Here is a 20,209-nt window from a genome sequence, read left to right on the forward strand (position 1 = left end):
TTGTTGGTAACTAGTTACACGGTGCCTCATCAGTCTGAAAGGCCCACGATGGCTGTGTAGACTGCTGTATTGTTACACTGCAGCTCACGAGGCTCAAAGCAATGTGCAGCGTTGTTTTTCACAGTTTTCAGGATTCACGTAACAAGATTTTATTGCAAGAAATTGGCAAGTTAACCATGACATCCTGTCACTGTAGTAGTGTATGTATTTTTAGTATGGGTTAAGTGTGTTTTTGCAGTTTTCACTAGAGTGCAGTCCTATTTTAACATCAATTTTTTTTTTCTGGTTCACTTAGTCTTGTATTGCAGTGCATTGAGTATAACTTGTTAAAGAACATGTAGTGTATTGTAATGCAGTGTCCTTTACAGCTGAGCATTTTGATTTCCATTACAGTTAGGATACAAATACTTTTCTGCATGCAGCTTTTCCCCAGTTGTGCTACAGAGTGCAGCTGAGTTGCTGAGGTCGGTCTCTTAATTCCTCAGCTTGAGCTGTTCTGCCATAGCCTCGTAAGTGTTGGACTACAAGTGCCTGCCACTGCACCACCTCTCCTTTGGTTGGTTGGTGGTTTGGTTTTTTGAGACAGGGTTTCTCTGTGAATCTCTGGCTGTCCTGTAACTCATTTTGTAGACCAGGCTGGCCCCAAACTTCACAGTATCCCCTTGCCTCTGCCTCCCTGGATGCTGGGATTAAAGCTGTGTGCCGCCACCACCTGGCTATCTCTCCTGCTTAGTTTTAACTTTAATGTTATTTTCTCCCTATTGGTTCCCAGAAGCGGATAAAAGGTTTTGAGCATTTTCCTGCTTTTTGATTCATATTGCCAAATTATTTCCAGAAGGGTTGTTCTTCACTAGCAGTCTGCAAATGTGTTATTGCACTTGTTTCCATCTTTAGATGCGCTCTATATATGCGCGTACATTTGCTTTGTTTCTATTTTTGAATTTTTTATTAGTATACAATAAATATATGGTATGCAAAATGATTTTTTGGTGGGAGGGCCGGGGATTCTCTGTGTAACAACCTTGACTGTCCTGGAGCTCACTCTGTAGACCAGACTGGCCTCAAACTTAGAGATCAGCTGCCCCCTTTATGCTGGGATTAAATGTGTGTGCCACCACTGCCCAGCCAAAACGGTAATTTTTTATGGCATACAAACTGATAGTTTTTACTGTGACACTGGCATCCATGTATATGATGTACTTTGGTCATATTTATTTAAATATTCACATTAATCTCTGCCCTCTTTCACTGGTCCTTTTTCCAAAGAGTCTTCTATTTTGATGTTTTTTAAATCTAGATTTCACATATATGAGAACATACAATAACATTTGTTTTTGAGTCTAGCGAATTTCATGTGACGATTGCCAGTTCCATGTATTTTCCTGAGAATATGATTTCATTCTTTATGCCCAACCAATATGTGTGTGTGTGTGTGTGTGTGTGTGTGTGTGTATACATAAAATCTATATATCTGTTAATGAGCATCTAGGCCAATTCCCTAAGTTTATTGCCTCATGAATAATGCATGCAGTATTTCTCTGAACTGCTTGTAAGTTACATACATAAGTGTCCCTTTATTCTAATTTTCCTGTTTCTCTAAAGAATGGGTTTGTGTAACTGAGGTAATTGCCAGGGAAATGTAACATTGATGCACAGTGTGTGACTTACAAGTGTCTCTCGGTGTGTCTTTTAACTAGCTCTTTCCTTAGTCCAGTCCAGAAAAGTATTTATTTTTTTAGTCTCAGACTGGAGCAATTACCTAGCACTTGTCTGTTACCACATTGGTATTTCTGAAGGATGTACTTTACAGAGTGGCCCTAATTTCTTTGTTGTGACTTGATTCAGATTGTAGACTTGGCTAGAATTACTATTTGGTATATCTGTTGGGGTGTATCTTCTGAGGTTTGTCCATTTGCTGCCCATTTTGACCATTTGCTTGGTTTGCCTTTTTCCCTCCCTACTCTTTACTCAGTAGTTTTCTTTTTTCGTTAATTTGTGGGAAAATGCATTGAAATCCTGGAAGCGACCTCTTCCTAGTAAGCTTGGCTAAATCTATCCATGCTTCTTTCCTGAGTCGGTTATTACTATGGTGACTATAAAATAATTTTCTATAGTTTATTAGGTGGCGTTTAATAAGCAGGTGTGAATGGAAGTTTCTTGTCCCGACCACCTGTTTCCTTTACTGGAAACTGTTTCCAAATTACCACACAGACTTAATATTTATAAATTTTTAGTCAAATGGCTTAGGCTTATTACTAACTAGCTCTTACATGTTATTTCCTTATTTACGCTCTGCCATGTGGAGATACCTTTATTAGCATGGCACATTGGTCTATTCCCACTGTCTGACCGGGGACTCCTGCCTTTCTTCTTCCTTCATCCTTAGTTTGATGTCCCCTTGCTCCCCCTGCCTCATACTTCCTGCCTGGCTACTGGCCAATAAACGTTTTATTAAACCAATTTGAGTTACAAACCTTTACAGTTTACAAGGGGATTGTTGTACAGCAAGCAGACGGTTTTCTTTTGTCTACTAATACAGTTCCACAGATTCTTAGTGGCCGACGGCCTTCTCCCTCACTTGTTTCCGTACCCAGATTTAGTCCTGGTCATCCAGTGAGGGCATTTGCAGTTGGCCTTCTATATTCTTTTTAGTGTCCTCTGGTGTAAAGAGAACACCCCAGTCTTTTTATTCTTAATGTTACTGCATACTGCAAGCCCTTACCTGTCGTGTAGATGAGTTCCTTCACTTGTACATTAGCTGCCAAGAGTAAGCAGCAATATTAAGGTGTGGGCCTCAGAGCTGAGGAGGTGGTTTGGGACAGTAAAGAGTTGCACAACAAAGATGGCATGAGTTCAGATCGCTAACACTCACATCTTAAAAAAAAAAAAAAAAAAAGGCCAAATGTGGTAATGTGTACTTTAGTCCGAGCACTGGATGGAATGGACACTGTCAGATTCTGAGCCAACCAATCTAGATTAATTGGTCAGTTAAAGACCCTCTCTCAGAAAACAAACTATAAAACGTGGAAGCTGGACAGCAAGCACTAAGGAGTTAGAGGCCAGGCTGGTCTACATAACAAGATCCAGGCCAGCCAGGGCTACTTAGACCCTGTCTCCAAAAAAGAGAAGAGGAGTTCTTGAAATGGCTGTGCAATTTGTGAGCAGAAGACCCTTCCTTGTTCTTGCAGAGGACCCTAGTTCAGTTCCCAGCACTCACTGTAGTGCATAACCAACTACAACTCCAGTTACAGGGAACTAATGCTCTCTCTGACATCCTCATATACTAGGCTGTGTGTTGTGTGTGTAAGTGTATAAGGCAACCTCTCATACACAATTTATTTTAAAAGTGTAAGAAACAACACCTAGATCATGAGAGAACACATGTACACACCACACAAACAGAAAAAGAAAAAAAAAGTGGCCCTGCCCTTAAAATGGAAGGAGATGCAGAAAAGGGTTAAAGTGGCCCTGTGTTACAACACAGTAAGTAGTATGTTAACAGGCCACAGAAAATGCTAAATAGTTAAGGCAGCCTGGGGTTTGAGTCCAAAGGGTGAAACAACACAAAGAAGACAAGGTGGTAGTGAGGGAAATGATTTAGTATTTGAAGAAACTAGCTGTGCAATAACAGGACAGAGTTGAGACAATACAAGTTTCAAGAGTAGTTGGTATATGAAGTGATGGGGTTTATTGAGGCTGAAAAGTTGGTATCTGCGTAAAGTATTAAGCACCAAAGAAAGATCGGACTTCTTTAGGAGGGAAGAATTCCAAGCAAAGGAGTAACATGGTTTTTGTTGAGAGATCTTCCCTCTGCTAATTGGAGGTTGAAGTTAGAAGTGGTATGACTAATTAGATTATTACGTCATCCGATTAACCCGAAGAAGTCAGTGACGAGCAATTCTAGTGGACTAGAGCAGGTTCATACTGTAAGATGCAAAGGTAACAAAGAGTGTTGGGAGTCTGGAGTGGCTCTCGTGCCCCTGCCTTGGGGTCTTCGCACTTTCTGTTCATTGTGAGTAGAATGTTCTTCACTTAGAAGACTTACTTCCTGTCTTCATAAGGTTGTCTTTCTGACCAAATCAGCTAATGAATGTAGCCTCCATTACACTCCATTGCATCAACCTGCTTTATTTCTTCTCACCGCATTTTTCTATCCATCTCCCACTCTAGAAAGTGGGAAGCTTGAAGTCTCCCTCCTTTCTGCCATTGTACTGCCATCCCCAAGCCAGATGCTTGAAACACATTTACCGCATGGTTTCCCTCTTCTTTACACCACCAGCCACTCAGTCTTTCTTCACTGCTGATTCTCCACTGTTACCATCTTGACCTTTGTCCTACCGAGTCATTTCCAGACTGATCTACTTATTCTGGAAAGAAGCCAGAGAGGCCTTTTAAACATGCCGTTTAGGTATATCACCCTTGCGTAAATCCTCCAGTTGCACTTACTCCTTGTCTCACAGGCCCTGTTTACATTTCACTCCACCTCATGCCACCTCCTCAGTGTTTGCAAAGTCCCAGGATCAAAGTCCCAGGATACTGCTTGTATTTTGGCCCTTTTGTGTGCTCTGAGCCCTACCTGTCATCCACTTCTGTTTTTGTATATGTTTAAATGGCAGAGTCCTTCTTATTCTTTAAGTCTGCTGCTCAGTTAGGCATCCTTTTACCCTTGTTGAGAGACACCTTTATGCCACTTCACATTTGACTCTACTTGTTTCTGTACTTATGTCTGTTTGTACACCTTTGTTGTGTGTCTTCCTTTGCCAGCCAGCCTAAGCCCATAAAGACAACTTTTTTAAAATTTGTTTTTATTGAGCTATACGTTTTTCTCCGTTCCCCTCCCTTCCTCCGCTCTCCCCTTCTACCCTCTCCTGTGACCCCCATGCTCCCAATTTACTCAGAAGACCCTGTCTTTTTCTCTTTCCTATGTAGATCCTTGTATCTGTCTCTTAGAGTCCTCTTTGTTGTGTAGGTTCTCTGGGATTGTGAACTGTAGGCTGGTTTTTCTTTGCTTTATGTCTAAAAGCCACTTATGAGTAAATACATATTATATTTATCTTTCTGGGTCTGGGTTACTTCACTCAATATGGTTTTTCTAGATCTAACCATTTGCCTGAAATTTCAAGATACCATATTTTTTTTACTGCTGTGTAGTACTCCATTGTGTAAATGTACCACATTTTCAAAAGACACTTAAGGAAATGCTGAACATCCTTAGTCATCAGAGAAATGCAAATCAAAACAACTCAGACTCCATCTTACACCTGTTAGAATGGCCAAGATCAAAAACACTGACAGCTCATGCTGAGAGGATTTGGGGTAAGGGGAACACTCCTCCATTACTGGCGGGAGTGCAGATTTGTATAACCACTTTGAAAATCAATATGGCAATTTCTCAGAAAATTAGGAAACAATCTACCCCAAGACCCAGCTATACCATTTTTGGATATATACCCAAAAAATTCTCAATCATACCACAAGGACGTGCTCAACTATGTTCATAGCAGCATTGTTTGTCATAGCCAGAACCTGGAAACGATCTAGAATAAAGACGATTTTTAATGTATCTGTCTATGAAGTGTTTTGGTGTATACTCTGAAAACATATTGAGCAATAATGCCTAAGCAAAGAGAGAGTCCAAGATTTAAATATTTCTTCTTACCATCCTGGGGGACCTCTTCCCTGGTTATGGTTGCATTTTACCTAGAAATCAGATTACAGCTGTGATTTAATCCATTGCCATTCAAGGATATAGGACTTCCCACTGGAAGCATGAGACAAGACATATTATTACCCTTTCCCCCCTTTTTTGAGACAGGGTCTGACTCATATAGCCTGACTGATTTGGAACTCATGTAGACCAGGCTGGCCTCCGACTCAAGGAAATCTCCCTGCCTCTACCTCCCAAGTTGGGGAGCTAAAGATGTGTGCCACCACGTTCAGTTACACTTCGCTTTTGAAGGCAAGTCTTGATCTTGTTTTTCTCAGTTAGAAGCCAATAGTTAGGGCCTAATCTAGTGGCATACCTTGCAATCTCAGCACTCATGAAGTAGAAACAGGAAGACCAGGAGTTAAAAGCCAGCTTGAACTACATGAAAAGTTCTAGGCTAATCTGGGCTGCATAGACATACCCTGCCTCGAGCACTTAAAACTTCCCAAGCCTAAACCAGGAGTGGTAACATACCTGTAATCCCAGAACTCAGGAGATCATTAGCTCAAGGCTAGTGTGTCTAAAAACAACTTAGGTAGGATTTAGGTTTCCAGTACTGGGGATCAACTGAACCCAGAGCCTTGTATGTGCAGGGCAGATGCTCTACCCAGAGTCATCCCTAACTCTACTCACTCTTACTTTTGAAACAAGTTACTAAATTATTCACACTAAATTATTCCGGCCTCAGCCTCTCTGATAGGCCAAACCAGGCCTGGCTTGGGGTTTTTTTTTTTTTTTTTTAAAGTCTATGTTCTAATCCACAATCTGAGTTTTTTTTAAAATATTTATTTATTTATTTATTTATTATGTATACAATATTCTGTCTGTGTGTATGCCTGCAGTCCAGAAGAGGGCACCAGACCTCATTACAGATGGTTGTGAGCCACCATGTGGTTGCTGGGAATTGAACTCAGGACCTTTGGAAGAGCAGGCAATGCTCTTAACCTCTGAGCCATCTCTCCAGCCCTGGCTTGGGTTTTTAAAGATATTTTTAGAAATACATACATGCCAGGCGGTGGTAGCACACTCCTTGAATCCCAGCACTCGGGAGGCAGAGACAGGCAGATCTCTGTGAGTTCGAGGTCATCCTGGTCTACAAGAGCTAGTTCCAGGACAGGCTCCAAAGCCACAGAGAAACCCTGTCTCGAAAAAACTGAAAAAAAAAAAAGAGTTACATACGTGTGTGTGTGTGTGTGTGTGTGTACAATGTAAAATCAAAAAAAGTGGTTACAATGAATGAGCAAATAGAGGTTTTAAGCCGAGGCATAGGAAATGACACGGGAGGGCAGGACCTATTTGAAATCCTAGAACTGTTAAAAAAAATTGAAAAGTGAAACAACCATTGGCCAGCACATGAGTGGGAGCAGAATGGGATGTTGGAAAGATGATCGTGACTGTCTTACAGAAAGGCTTATGTTCTGCTTAGAATAAAGCTCATGACTGTCTACTGTGGCTTAAACTGCATGGAAGGGTTTCTGATAGTGGCCTGCAGGAGGGTTAGTGTGGAATTTCGTGATTATAAGGATCGGTTACTTAATGAAGTACAGTTTCAAATCCAAGTGAACTGAAATAAATTAATGCTATGTGAGGAATCTTTGGTGCAGCCATCAAATAAATAACACAAACACAAATACATGCACACATGTATGAGGAAGGAAATATGACTAAAGGTGAAAAGGAAAATTTATATTTTAGGAATTTAAAGGAATGAAATACAGAAGAATAAAATTAGATACAACAAACAGCAAAATCAAAACTTTAAATCCATACCAATAATTATTTCTGCTTTTCTTTTTCTTTTCTTTTCTTTTTTTTTTTTTTTTTTTTTTTTGGTTTATTTCGAGACAAGGTTTCTCTGTAGTTTTGGAGCCTGTCCTGGAACTAGCTCTTGTAGACCAGGCTGGCCTCGAACTCACAGCGATCCACCTGCCTCTGCCTCCCAAGTGCTGGGTTTAAGGTACGTATGCCACCACTGCCTGACTGAAAGATTTGTTTTTATTTTATGTATTTTATTTTATGTCTGTCTGTATGTGTACTATATGCATGGGCACCAGAGTTACAGACAGGCGTGAGCTTACATGGGGTGCTGGGAATCGAACCCTGGTCCTCTGGAAGAGCAGTCAATACTCTTAACGGCTGAGCTGTCTCTCCCAATCCCTCAAACTCCAATTCTTAAGCTTAAATTCCGCTGGAATGTATTTCATAAAAGTTCAAATGCCCAGGCCCTAAACAAGTTTCATTAAATTTCAAAAGGCTGAAGCATTTCAGCGTATATGACCACAACAGATGAAAATCCGAAGTCAATAGCTTTGAGCTACTTAAGAAAATCCTAGCTTTCCTATTTAGAGGTGGAGAAGAATTCACAACGACACTAGAAACTATTGCAAATGGAATTCCATGAAAATAACAGCAAGATTTACGGAATGTTCCAGATTGCCATTTGAAAAAGGAAACTTAAAATGACTCACGTGCCTTTTAAAATACAGGGACAACTATAGTAAAGACATAATCCAGAATCCTCTTTTAAGAAGGTAGTACAACTAGGGTGGTGGAGCACATGCCTTTAAGTCCAGCACTGGGGAGAGAGGTGCAGGCAAATCTTTGAGTTCAAGGCCAACCTGGTTTACAGAGCTCTTTTGACTGCCAGGGTTTCACAGAAGAACCCTGTCTCAAACAAACTCTGTCCCTATCCATCAAACCCAGACGCCTTCTAGTCTAATATGCCCTGGCGGTCTGACACAAACCCGGTGTGTTCCTAGGTTAGTTACACAAATTGGCCTAAAGAAAGCAAAAGGGGGGTTGGGGAGACAGGACCCCAATTGGTTTTGGCTTGAGTGATTTAAAAACAAAACAAAACAAATACACCAACAGCCTGAGAGCCCACATCGCATCGGGGACCACTCACCATCCTGGAGCCAGGGACCCATGTAGCTGAGGATGTAGTTAGGGTCCAGAGTCTTCCTGACATAGTCTCTGAACGCTTGCAGATTCTGCCGCTGTTCAGCTGTCATTCTGTGGCTCCCCGCGAGCGATGAGCGCCCTGGCTCCCCAAAAGTCGCCTCGGATTTGAGCGCGGCGGAGGCTTTCCTAGGAGGCACCCTAGGGACAAGCCGCCAGGGCCAGTGCCTGGAAACCGAAACTGCCTCGCAGCGCTGGGGGCGGGGATCCAGTTACGTTTCGTTTCTGGTCCACCGAGCCGAGCCTCTGGCCAGGAGGGACTGACTCAAAGGCACCTTGGTAACTGCCTTGAAGTTTGCGCATCGCTTTCGGAGTGGTGCAGTTTGTATTATAAACTACCCACAGTTCAAGTGTACAGTTCGATGAATTTCGAAAAATGGAGACACCGGTAACCATTTCCGCCAGATCTGCCGGGACCTCCTGTAATCTCTGTTTTCACTTTATTCAGAAACTATCACCTCATTTTCAAAGGGGCCATACCAGTTTGCATCCCCACTCATAAAATTAAAGAACTGAAGTTGACTTGCATTCGCTAGGTACAGATAACCTTTCTTCCTTCGTTTCTTTCTTTCCTTCCTTCCCTTCTTCCTACCTCATTTATTTATTAGCTTTTAAAGACAGGGCTTATTATTTGTTTCTTTGGCTTTGTTTTGTTTTTTGTTTTTTTGAGACAGAATTTCTCTGTAACTTTGGAGCCTGTCCTGGAACTAACTCTGTAGACTAGGCTGGCCTCGAACTCACAGAGATCCACCTGTCTCTGCCTCCCAATAGCTGGGATTCAAGGCTTGCGACACCACCTCCCTGCCCTCCACCACGGGAGGGCTCTGATTTCTCTCATCAGCACCTTACAGTTCCAAGGATACGAATCTTACATATGTTACATTAAATTTATTCTATGTTCTTTTTTTATTGATATTTATTGAGCTCTACAGTTTTCTCTGCTCCCCTCCCTATTTCTCCCCTCCCCCCTTCAACCCTCCCCAAAGGTCCCCATGCTCCCAATTTACTCAGGAGATCTCGTCTTTTTCTACTTTCTTCTTCCCATGTAGATTAGATCTATGTAAGTCTCTCTTAGTGTCCTCATTGTTGTCTAAATTCTCTGAGATTGTGATTTGTAGGCTGGCTTTCTTTGCTTTATGTTTAAAAATCACCTATGAGTGAGGACATGTGATAATTGTCTTTCTGTGTCTGGGTTACCTCACTCTAATGTTTTCTAACTCCATCCATTTTCCTGCAAAATTCAAGCTGTCGTTTTTTTGTTTTTGTTTTTGTTTTTTTTGCTGTGTAGTACTCCATGGTGTACATGTCCTACATTTTCCTTATCCATTCTTCGGTTGAGGGGCATTTAGGTTGTTTCCAGGTTCTGGTTATGACAAACAAAGATGCTATGAACATAGTTGAGCACATGTTCTTGTGGCACGATTGAGCATCCTTTGGATATATACCCCAAAGTAGTATTATTGGGTCTTGAGGAAGGTTGTTTTCTAATTTTCTGAGAAATCGCCACTCTGACATCCAAAGGGGTTGTACCAGCTTGCATTCCCACCAGCAATGCAGAGACAACCTCTCCAGCATAAGTTGTCATCAATGTTTTTGATCTTGGCCATTCTCACAGGTGTAAGATGGAATCTAAGAGTTGTTTTGATTTGCATTTCTCTGATGACTAAGTGTCTTTCAGCCATTTTAGATTCCTCTGTAGAGAGTTCTCTGTTTAGATCTGTACTTCATTTTTTTTTATTGGATTATGTGATCTTTTAGTGTCCAATTTCTTGAGTTCTTTGTATATTGTGGAGATCAGACCTCTGTCTGATGTGGAGTTAGTGAAGATCTTTTCCCATTCTGTAGGCTGTCGTTTTGTCTTGTTGACCATGTCCTTTGTTTTACAGAAGCTTTTCAGTTTCAGGAGGTCCCATTTATTAATTGTTTCTCTCAGTGTCTGTGCTGCTGGGGTTATATTTAGGAAGTGGTTCCCTGTGCCAATGCATTCAAGTGTACTTCCCACTTTCTCTTCTATAAGGTTCAGTGTGGATGGCTTTATGTTGAGGTCTTTGATCCATTTGGACTTGAGTTTTGTGCATGGTGATAGGTATGGATCTATTTTCATTCTTCTACATGTTGATATCCAGTTATGCCAGCACCACTTGTTAAATAGGCTTTCTTTTTTCCATTTGATATTTTTTGCTTCTTTATCAAAGATCAGGTGTTTGAAGGTGTGTGGATTGATATCCGGGTCTTCTCTTCGGTTCCATTGGTCCTCCTGTCTGTTTTTATGTCAATACCAGGCTGTTTTCAGTACTGTAGCTCTGTAGTAGAGTTTGAAGTCAGGGATTGTGATGCCTCCAGAAGTTTTTTATTGCACAGGATTATTTTGGCTATCCTAAGTTTTTTGCTTTTCCAAATGATGTTGAGTACCGTTCTTTTGAAGTCTTTGAAGAATTTTGATGGGCATAGTCTATGTTCTTTAACACTAAGGTAAATAGAATTGTTCTTGAATTTTCACTTTCAGATTGTTGCTACCATACAGAAACACAGGTAGATTTTGTTTGCTGACCTTATATCATAGAACAGTGCTAAATCAATGCCTCCCGAGTGCTGGGATTAAAGGTGTGCCCTACCACCATGTCTGGCGACTTTATGACGTTTATTAATTTCCATCTTCCCAGTCGTTGTGCTTTTTATTTCCTTGTCTTTCCTCCTGCCACCCTGAGGCTGTAATAGAAAACTGAATAAAGTGATGAGAATTGACCAACTTTATCCCTAATCTTGCTTGGAAATGACCAGAGGTTTGGGTGTTTTGGTGTAATTCACTTTTTGTTGCTGGGATAAAATACTGACCACGCGGGTTTATTTGGTTTCCTATTTTCAAATCTGTCATCAGGGGACCCAAAGCAGGAACTCAGGGCTTTAGAACTCAAGGCACTGAAGCAGAAACCGCGGCGGAGGAGAGCAGTTTACCGACTTTGCTTGCTCTGCCTCGCTCAGGATGTCTTTCGTAGAGCCCAGAGCAGCCTGCCTAGGGACTTATGCTTCGGGTGTGATAGGCATTGCTTTGCCAGCCAGCCGTCAACATGTGCCACACAGAGGGGCAGGCAGACCAGGCTGCTGGAGGCCACTCTCAGCCGAGCTTCCCTCAGTCTAGGTTTCTATCAACTGGACATAAACTAAGACAGATGCTCCCAGTCAGATTAATGACATTTTCTTTTCTAGTTTTTAAGTTTTCTTCTTCTTTAGCATGAATGGGTGTTGAATTTTTTTCAACTTATTTTGTCAACATGCCAAATTTTATTGATTTTATTGTTTTGTTTGAGACAGGGTCCTATGTAGTCTAAAATGGCCTGAAACTCACTATGAAGCCTAGGATGACCCTTGAACTGTTCCTCCTGCTTCTGCCTCTAGAATGCTGGTACTGAAGGTTTGTCCTAACATGTTTGTCTCATTGATTGACTTGTGAAAGTTAAATAGGCCTAAATTCCTGGGCTAAGTCTCTCCTGGTGACGATGTAACATCTTTTTTTCTATACTTCTGTATTCAATTTACTAGTATTTTCATACAATGGGTCATTTTTAATTTGTCTGTGTTCATAAAGGATATTGGTCTGCAATTTTCTTGTAATGCTTTTTGTGCTAGTATCCCACGAGTTTCTGTCCTAGTAACATTTTCACATTAAGTATTAATGGAATTCACCAAGAAGACCGTTTGGGCCGGAAGTCACAGTTGTCGTATTTGTTTGAATTCAATTTCTTTATTACACTTAAGGCTATTCCTATGGTTTTTAAACCTTATCTTGAATCAGTTTTGGTCAATTGTAATCTTATTTTCAACCAAAATAATTAAATGAGAATCTATTAGACTGGAGCAACTCGAAGGCTCAGAAAGGGGGCCTTAAAAACAGAAGGGAGACAAGCTCGGGCGATTGCAGGCCTATTAGCACCTCAGGGTGGCAGGAGAAAATAAAAAGCACCAAGACTAGGGACATGGAAATTAATAAAAGTCATAAAGTCGCCAGACGTGGCAGTGGGGCACACCTTTAATCTCAGCATTCTGGAGACATGAATTTAGCACTGTTCCATAATACAAGGTCAACAAACAAAATCTACCTGTGTTTCTGTATGGTCGCAACCATTTAAAAATGAAAATTCAAGAACAATTCTATTTACATTAGTGTTAAAGAACATAGAATAAATTTAATGTAACATATGTAAGATTTGTATCCTTGGAACTTTAAGGTGCTTATGAGAGAAATCAGAGCCCTCCCGTGGTGGGGGGCAGGGAGGTGGTGGCTCACGCCTTGAATCCCAGCACTTGGGAGACAGAGGCAGGTGAATCTCTGTGAGTTTGAGGCCAGTCTGGTCTACAAGAGCTAGTTCCAGGACAGGCTCCAAAGTTACAGAGAAACCCTGTCTCAAAAAGAAAAAAAAAAAAAAAAACAAACCAAAAAACCAAAAACCAAAAAAACAAAAACAAAGAAACAAATAATAAGCCCTGTCTTAAAAAAGCTAATAAATAAATGAAGAAGGAAGGAAGGAAGGAAGGAAGGAAAGAAAGAAAGAAAGAAAGAAAGAAAGAAAGAAAGAAAAGAAGGAAGAAAAGAAGGAAGAAAAAAAAGGTTATCTGGAAGAAAGAAAGGTTATCTGTACCTAGCGAATGCAAGTCAACTTCAGTTCTTTAATTCTATGAGTGGGGATGCAAACTGTTATGGCCCCTTTGGAAAAGAGGTGATAGTTTCTGAATGAAGTGAAAACAGAGATTACAGGAGGTCCCGGCAGATCTGGCGGAAGTGGTTACCGGTGTCTCCATTTTTCGAAATTCATCGAACTGTACACTTGAACTGTGGGTAGTTTATAATACAAACTGCACCACTCCGAAAGCGATGCGCAAACTTCAAGGCAGTTACCAAGGTGCCTTTGAGTCAGTCCCTCCTGGCCAGAGGCTCGGCTCGGTGGACCAGAAACGAAACGTAACTGGATCCCCGCCCCCAGCGCTGCGAGGCAGTTTCGGTTTCCAGGCACTGGCCCTGGCGGCTTGTCCCTAGGGTGCCTCCTAGGAAAACCTCCGCCGCGCTCAAATCCGAGGCGACTTTTGGGGAGCCAGGGCGCTCATCGCTCGCGGGGAGCCACAGAATGACAGCTGAACAGCGGCAGAATCTGCAAGCGTTCAGAGACTATGTCAGGAAGACTCTGGACCCCACCTACATCCTCAGCTACATGGGTCCCTGGCTCCAGGATGGTGAGTGGTCCCCGATGCGATGTGGGCTCTCAGGCTGTTAGTGTATTTTGTTTGTTTGTTTTGTTTTGTTTTTTTAAGTCACTCAAGCCAAAACCAATTGGGGTCCTGTCTCCCCCCCCCCCCTTTTGCTTTCTTTAGGCCAATTTGTGTAACTAACCTAGGAACACCGGGTTTGTGTCAGATCCCCAGGTCATTAGACTAGAAAACTTTCTCCACGTGTTTATATTTTGTACAGTGGTTCACATCCAGTTTTTTTTTTTTTGGTTTTTTTTTTTTTTTTTTGAGACTTGATTGAGACACTTTGTAGAGATGTCCTCCGAGGGGTGATGGGAGGCGACCGGGTGACAGTTGTTACTTTTCTTTTGTCTAGTGCTTGTTGTCTTTCCTGGTGTTGGACAGTGGTGAAAACTGCAGGTTAATCCCGGGGCCTCTTTGCTCTGCAGCTTAAACAGGATGTTCAGTGAGGCAGAGACCCTCAGGGTCCCCACTCCCAGTTCTGCTAGAGAGAAGTAGAAAAAGACACCGTAATGACTGGACTAGCCTTGAACCCTGAGGACAGGAAACCCACACTAGACATCTCTTCGCTTACAAGTGGTGTGACTTCCATTCTTTTAATCTTAACATTCCTTCCTTTCTGGATAGTTTCCTTCCCTCCCCCAAATGGTCCCCTGTTCTGCTTTCATTTTCTCTCTCTCTCTCTCTCTCTCTCTCTCTCTCTCTCTCTCTCCTCCCTCCCTTCCTCCCTCCCTTTCTTTTTCTTTCTTTTTTCTTTTGGCTTTTCGAGACAGGGTTTCTCTGCAACTTTAGGTCCTGCCCTGGAACTAGCTCTTGTAGACCAGGCTGGCCTCGAACTCACAGAGATCCACTTGCCTCTATGTCCCAAGTGCTGGGATTAAAGGTGTGTGCCACCACCACCCAGCTTCCTCCACATTCTTGTCAGCATTTGTTGTTACCTGGTTCCTTGCTAGACAGCCGAACTGATTGGGGTGCATTGTCCTTCTGTTAATGATAGCCTTGGCTATTTTTGGTCGTTTGTGCTTTATGTTTTTTTTTTCTTAATATACAATGGCAAACCTACAGACAGTATTATTCTAAATAGGAGAAACTGAGAGCATTTTCTCTAAAATCTGGAACGAGACAAGGGTGCCTGTTCCTTCTCCTATTATTCAATATAGCGCTTGAAGTCTCAACTAGAACAGTACAAGAGACATAAATAAAATTGACTCAACTAGGAAAGGAAGAAGTCAAATTATCTCTATTTGCAGACAATATAATCCTAAAAGGACTCCAAAGACTCCACGAGAAGACTCAGCCCTCACAAAAACTTTCACCAGAGTGGCAGAATATGCAGTACACATGGAGAAAACCATAGCTTTTCTTACATACCAATAATACCAATTACAGCCTTGCCCAGGAAGAAATGGGGAAAGGAGGGGGTGCCATCCACAATAGCTTCAAACAAACAACAAACTCTAACCAAAGAGGTGAAAGGCTACTGCAGGCTAAACTTTCAAGACACCAAAGAAAGAAATTCCAGCACTTGGGACAAAGAGGCAGGCAGAGCTCTGTGAGTTCGAGGCCAGCCTGGTCTACAAGAGCTAGTTTCCAGTACCAAAGCTACAGAGAAACCTTGTCTCGAAATAAACCAAAAAAACCCCAAAAAACAAAAAACAAAAAAAAACCAAAAAAAACCCTCAAAATCCAACATAGCACAGAGAGGCTTACACACCTGTGTCTATCTCTGCACTTTTTCACGTCAGCGAGGACAGTGAGAACCCCTGAAATGACGGCTCTACGCTTAGGGGAAGGTTTTTTATTATAGATATGAGAGAGAGCAAGCAGAGGTATCTGGGAGCGTCCAGAGCAGAGAGACAAAGAAGCAGGCTGGCCTCGCCATGGCAACTTTTTTGGAACAGAGAAAATAGCAGGGAGAAGCAAGAGAGGAGAATAGTGGGGGATGGGATGGGGGCAACCTGGGGAGGACGCCTGATAATTCACAATGGCTGGTGATAGAACCAACCTAAAAGTCCATCAGTGGGTGGGTAAATGAATAGATGGATGGATGGATGGATGGATGGATGGATGGATGGATGGAAATTCCTAAGACTGCTTCCATTTGGAACACAGAGTTTGGGGTAACCTAAATCTGTATTCCTGAGCCGTGGTCACTCAAAATGGCTCCAGAATAAACTGTCTGTCTCTTAGTCCCTTTAAGATGAAAGCTATTGTTTTGTTTTGTTCTTAGTTTTCTCTATCTTGGACGCTTGCATTGTAGTAGTCTTTGAACTCTGGTTAGGGCTTGTTGTTTGTTTGAGGCTATTGTGATTAGTAACCCCCTATTCTGGTTTCTTTCTCGCCAAGTTTGCTAAAGGCATGTCAGAAAGCTACTGGCTTGTATGTTAGTCAGAAAAAAGGTTTTTTCTTCCTCCCTCTCTCTCTCCTTCCTGCCATGTACTAATCTAATTTTGTTATCAGAATAATTCGTAGAATGTGTGTCCCCTTCTGGTCTATGGATTATGTTGAAGAATATTTATGTTAGCTTTTCTTTAAAGGTTTGGTAGAATTCAACAGTGAATCCGTCTAGTTCTAGGCTTTTCTTTGTTGGGAAACTTCTTTTTTTTATTACTGTTTCAATCTCATTTTTGTTATAGACCTGTTTGGTTATATCCTCTTGATTAAATTTGGATGGGCTGTAAGTGGCTAGGAATTTGTCAGTTTCTTCTAGTTTGTTTTAAGTACAAATTTTTCAAGTACCTCCTAATGATTTTGTGCATTTAATTAGACTTTTTGGTTTTTCGAGAAAGGGTTTCTCTGTGTAGCTTTGGTGCCTGTCCTGGACCTAGCTCTTGTAGACCATACTGGTCTTGAACTCACAGAGATTCACCTGTCTTTGTCTCCCTAGTGCTGAGATTAAAGGAGTGCACCACCCCCATATTAATTAGACTTTTTTCTTTAATAAAAAATAATATATTCTTATTTTATGCACATTGAGTGTATGTCTGTGTGAGGGTATTGGATCTCCTCAAACTGGAATTATAGACAGTTGTGAGCTGCCATGTGGGAGCTGGGAATTGAACCAGGGTCTTCTGGAAGAATAGTCAGCGCTCTTAACTGCTAAGCCATCTCTCCAGCCCCTTAACTCTTTTTTTTAATTTCTAAGTTTGTTAATGTGGGTCTTCCTCTCTTTTTGTTAGTTTAGTTAAGAGTTTTAAAGTAATAGTTTGGTTTAAATAATAAATCAGTAAAGAGTTTGGGAAAATAATAATAAATGCATGTGAAATTCCTTGCCTCAGAAGCGAGGAGGAAGAAGACATCACATTTCATGTCGATATTTTTAAAATGCTGACCAGGGGTTAAAGATAAAGATCCACAAATTTAAAGATGATTACACAAGTCTCATTTTCTAGAAAGGGAGAAAAACATCACGTTTAGTAACTTGACTAACCAGGAAACAGAAGGTTTAAAACAGGATGATGCAAGGAAGACTCATGCTAGTTGTGGGTTGTAGACTAGCTAGCCCGTCTTTAAAGGAGCTAAGTTACATCCACAGGCAGAAGTGGGTCTTCCTGAGACCCCCTGTGGAGGTTTGAATAAGAATGGCCCCATCAGAATGATTAACCAGCAGGGAGCAGCACTGTTTGAAAGGATTAGAAGTATTAAGACTTTTGTTTGTTTGTTTGTTTTTTGAGACAGGATTTCTTTGTATAGCCCTGGTTGTCCTGGAATTAGCTCTGTAGACCAGGCTGGCCTCTAACTCAGAGATTCCCTTGCCTCTGCCTCCTGAGTCTGGGACAAAAGGTGTGTGCCACCACAATGCAGCTTTGCTGGGTAATAAATGTGACAGGACATCTTTTAACTCCAGAAACCCCAGTTTCAAACATTTTATCAAACTTTTTATCAATATTGCTAAATTAGTTCATTAATATGGATGAAGAAGATATAGACACTGTTTAATGTAGTAAGAATGATTGAATCCACTACACAGATTTGCCCTATAAAAGGAGAGTATATCAACCTCCTCCAATGTATAAGCTTTCTCAGATATTACACTACATAAATACTTAGCAAAGGTTCTGAAGCACGGCCTCTATAAATTTATTCTTTAATTTGCAGGCTCATGACCCCAGGAAAATGTTTTAAATCTGTTTCAGTTTCTATGTCTATGTGATGGAAATAATAACGTTTGAGGATTTTGAGAATACATGTCCGTGATACTAAATTAGTGACAAGTGTTCTGTATCCCCAGAATTAATCATAGGACTTTTAAAAATTACTTAAATAATTTCCAAACATCATACTTTGGAACCACAAGATGGCCTCATAGGTAAAGACACTTCCTGCCAAACCTGATGACCTGAGTTTGATGCCAAGGACACTCCTATGGGGAAGGAGAGAACCAGTTCCTGCAAACTGTTCCCTGGCATCTCTGCACATCTGCCATGGCATATGCACGCAACACACATGCGCGCACACACACACACACACACACTCACACATACACACACACATACACTCACACACACATACACACTCACGCATACACACACTCACACACACACACACACTCACACACACTCAAAGAAGCAAATAAAGAAATAAAGAGTAATAACAAAATAGTACATTTAAATAACTCTTAACCAAAAGAAAACCAAAATATTGCTAGCCATTTTTAAAAGGAAAGCTACCAATCAACACCCACATTCCACATTTAAGCTATCAGCTAAGCCTCCTTCAGTCCTCCTGCAGGAAGGTGCATTATGTTTTCATATTCCAGAACAGACAGTTAGAAATGAAGCCTCTTCCTAAGATACAAAGGGTTCTTACAAATTGAGCTCACAAAATGAATCAACAACCCTTTCAAAAGAGAGGGTGTGGGATGTGAAGAGGAGATCTAACTTAAGACAGCAGTGGGGAGAATGTACTGCTCTTGCAGAGGGCCCGGCTTGGGTTCCCAGCACCTGAATCAGGCCGTCTATAACTCCAGTTCCATGGGATCCGACATCCTCTTCACAGGCACACAACCCACACACAGACACCAAATACACATGACTGTAAAACAGACATCTTTAAAAATACGATGAGAGAAAGAGGAAACAGAAATTATTAAAAACAGTTGAATTTGGATTGGTTTTGTCTCTGCTTTCAAAGATCATTAGGGTTCAGCAGGCTTCTGGTTGTAATGGGAAATATGCATTCGTGCACTGTGATAAAGGCGAGATTCGGGTGCAGGTCTGTGCGTGTGTTCTATCTCCCCAAGTTAGTTCATAGTTACACTTCAGCCATGATAAAAAGACTTGAGGTTGGCCTGGTGGTGGTGGCGCACGCCTTTAATCCCAGCACTTGGAAGGCAGAGGCAGACCAGCCTGGTCTACAGAGTGAGTTTCGGGACAGCTAGGACCACACAGCAAAACGCTGTTTTGGAAAAAAAAAAAAAAAACCAACCAACAACAACAATAAAAAATACTTGAATAAGTGAAAGACTGTATAATTTTTTTATTGATTTTTATTGAGCTCCACATTTTTCTCTGCTCCTCTCCCTGCCTCTTCTCTCCCCCCTTCAACCCTCCCTAAAGGGCCCCATGCTTCCATTTTACTCAAGAGATCTTGTCTTTTTATACTTTCTACTTCCCATGTAGATTAGATCTATGTAAGTCTCTCTTAGTGTCTGCATTGTTGTCTAAGTTCTCTGGGATTATGATTTATAGGCTGGCTTTCTTTGCTTTATGTTTAAAAACCACCTATGAGTGAGTCCATGTGATAATTGTCTTTCTGTGTCTGGGTTACCTCACTCAAAATAATGTTTTCTAGTTCCATCTATTTTCCTGAAAAATTCAAGAGGACTGTATAATTTTTTTAAACTCTGGTTGTTAGAGGTACATTGAAGGTTTTTTTTTCTCTCTACCTATTTAAGGGATTCTGGCTAACTCAAGTGTGGTGGCCATGGCTTTGACAGGCCTTGGCCTTCTCCCCTATTCCCTATGCCTTCTTCTAAAAACAGAAAATAAAAAACAAAAAACCCCTATAGATTACATTTCTGAAGCTAGCCCCCAAGGTCTTTTTCCTTATGTGGCCACTTCCTCCTTCTGAGGCTAACTATCAAAGTCCAGCTATCAGAGTACTGGGGTCCAGCAATCAGAAGCCCCCTTTGGCTCACCTAGTTAACATGCCCAGTTAGAATTAAGCACCTCATCCTAACGTGCCATTTCCCCTTGTACTGTAGAACTTTAAGCTGAGTCCTCTCAGCAGTAGTGCCCCCACTCCCCTGGGAACCAAGGACCTAACAACTACACATGCACGTACTGAAATGTTGAAAACTTC

At 41.4% G+C, this 20,209-nt stretch overlaps 1 protein-coding gene and 1 long non-coding RNA gene across 2 annotated transcripts in view; one reads left to right on the top strand and one right to left on the bottom strand.

Moving 5' to 3' along the window:
• Nucleotides 1-2,910: 2,910 nt before the first annotated feature.
• On the bottom strand, nt 2,911-9,036 carry LOC125390712 (uncharacterized). Its single transcript, XR_014997342.2, has 2 exons — nt 8,613-9,036; nt 2,911-4,367 (listed from the first exon to the last, which is right to left on the bottom strand). It is a non-coding gene; the product is annotated as an uncharacterized LOC125390712 (long non-coding RNA).
• Nucleotides 9,037-13,523: 4,487 nt separating this feature from the next.
• Rigi (RNA sensor RIG-I) overlaps nt 13,524-20,209 on the top strand; it is a 43,108-nt gene continuing 36,422 nt past the window's right edge. Inside the window, exon 1 of the mRNA XM_087897184.1 lies at nt 13,524-13,891. Within this exon, the coding sequence (XP_087753310.1) occupies nt 13,786-13,891 (106 nt within the window). The 5' untranslated portion in view covers nt 13,524-13,785. The remainder of the gene's footprint in view (nt 13,892-20,209) is intronic.

Source organism: Myodes glareolus, chromosome 16 (genome assembly GCF_982192425.1).
Source record: "Myodes glareolus chromosome 16, mMyoGla1.1, whole genome shotgun sequence".
In the NCBI taxonomy this organism is placed as follows: Eukaryota; Metazoa; Chordata; class Mammalia; order Rodentia; family Cricetidae; genus Myodes; species Myodes glareolus.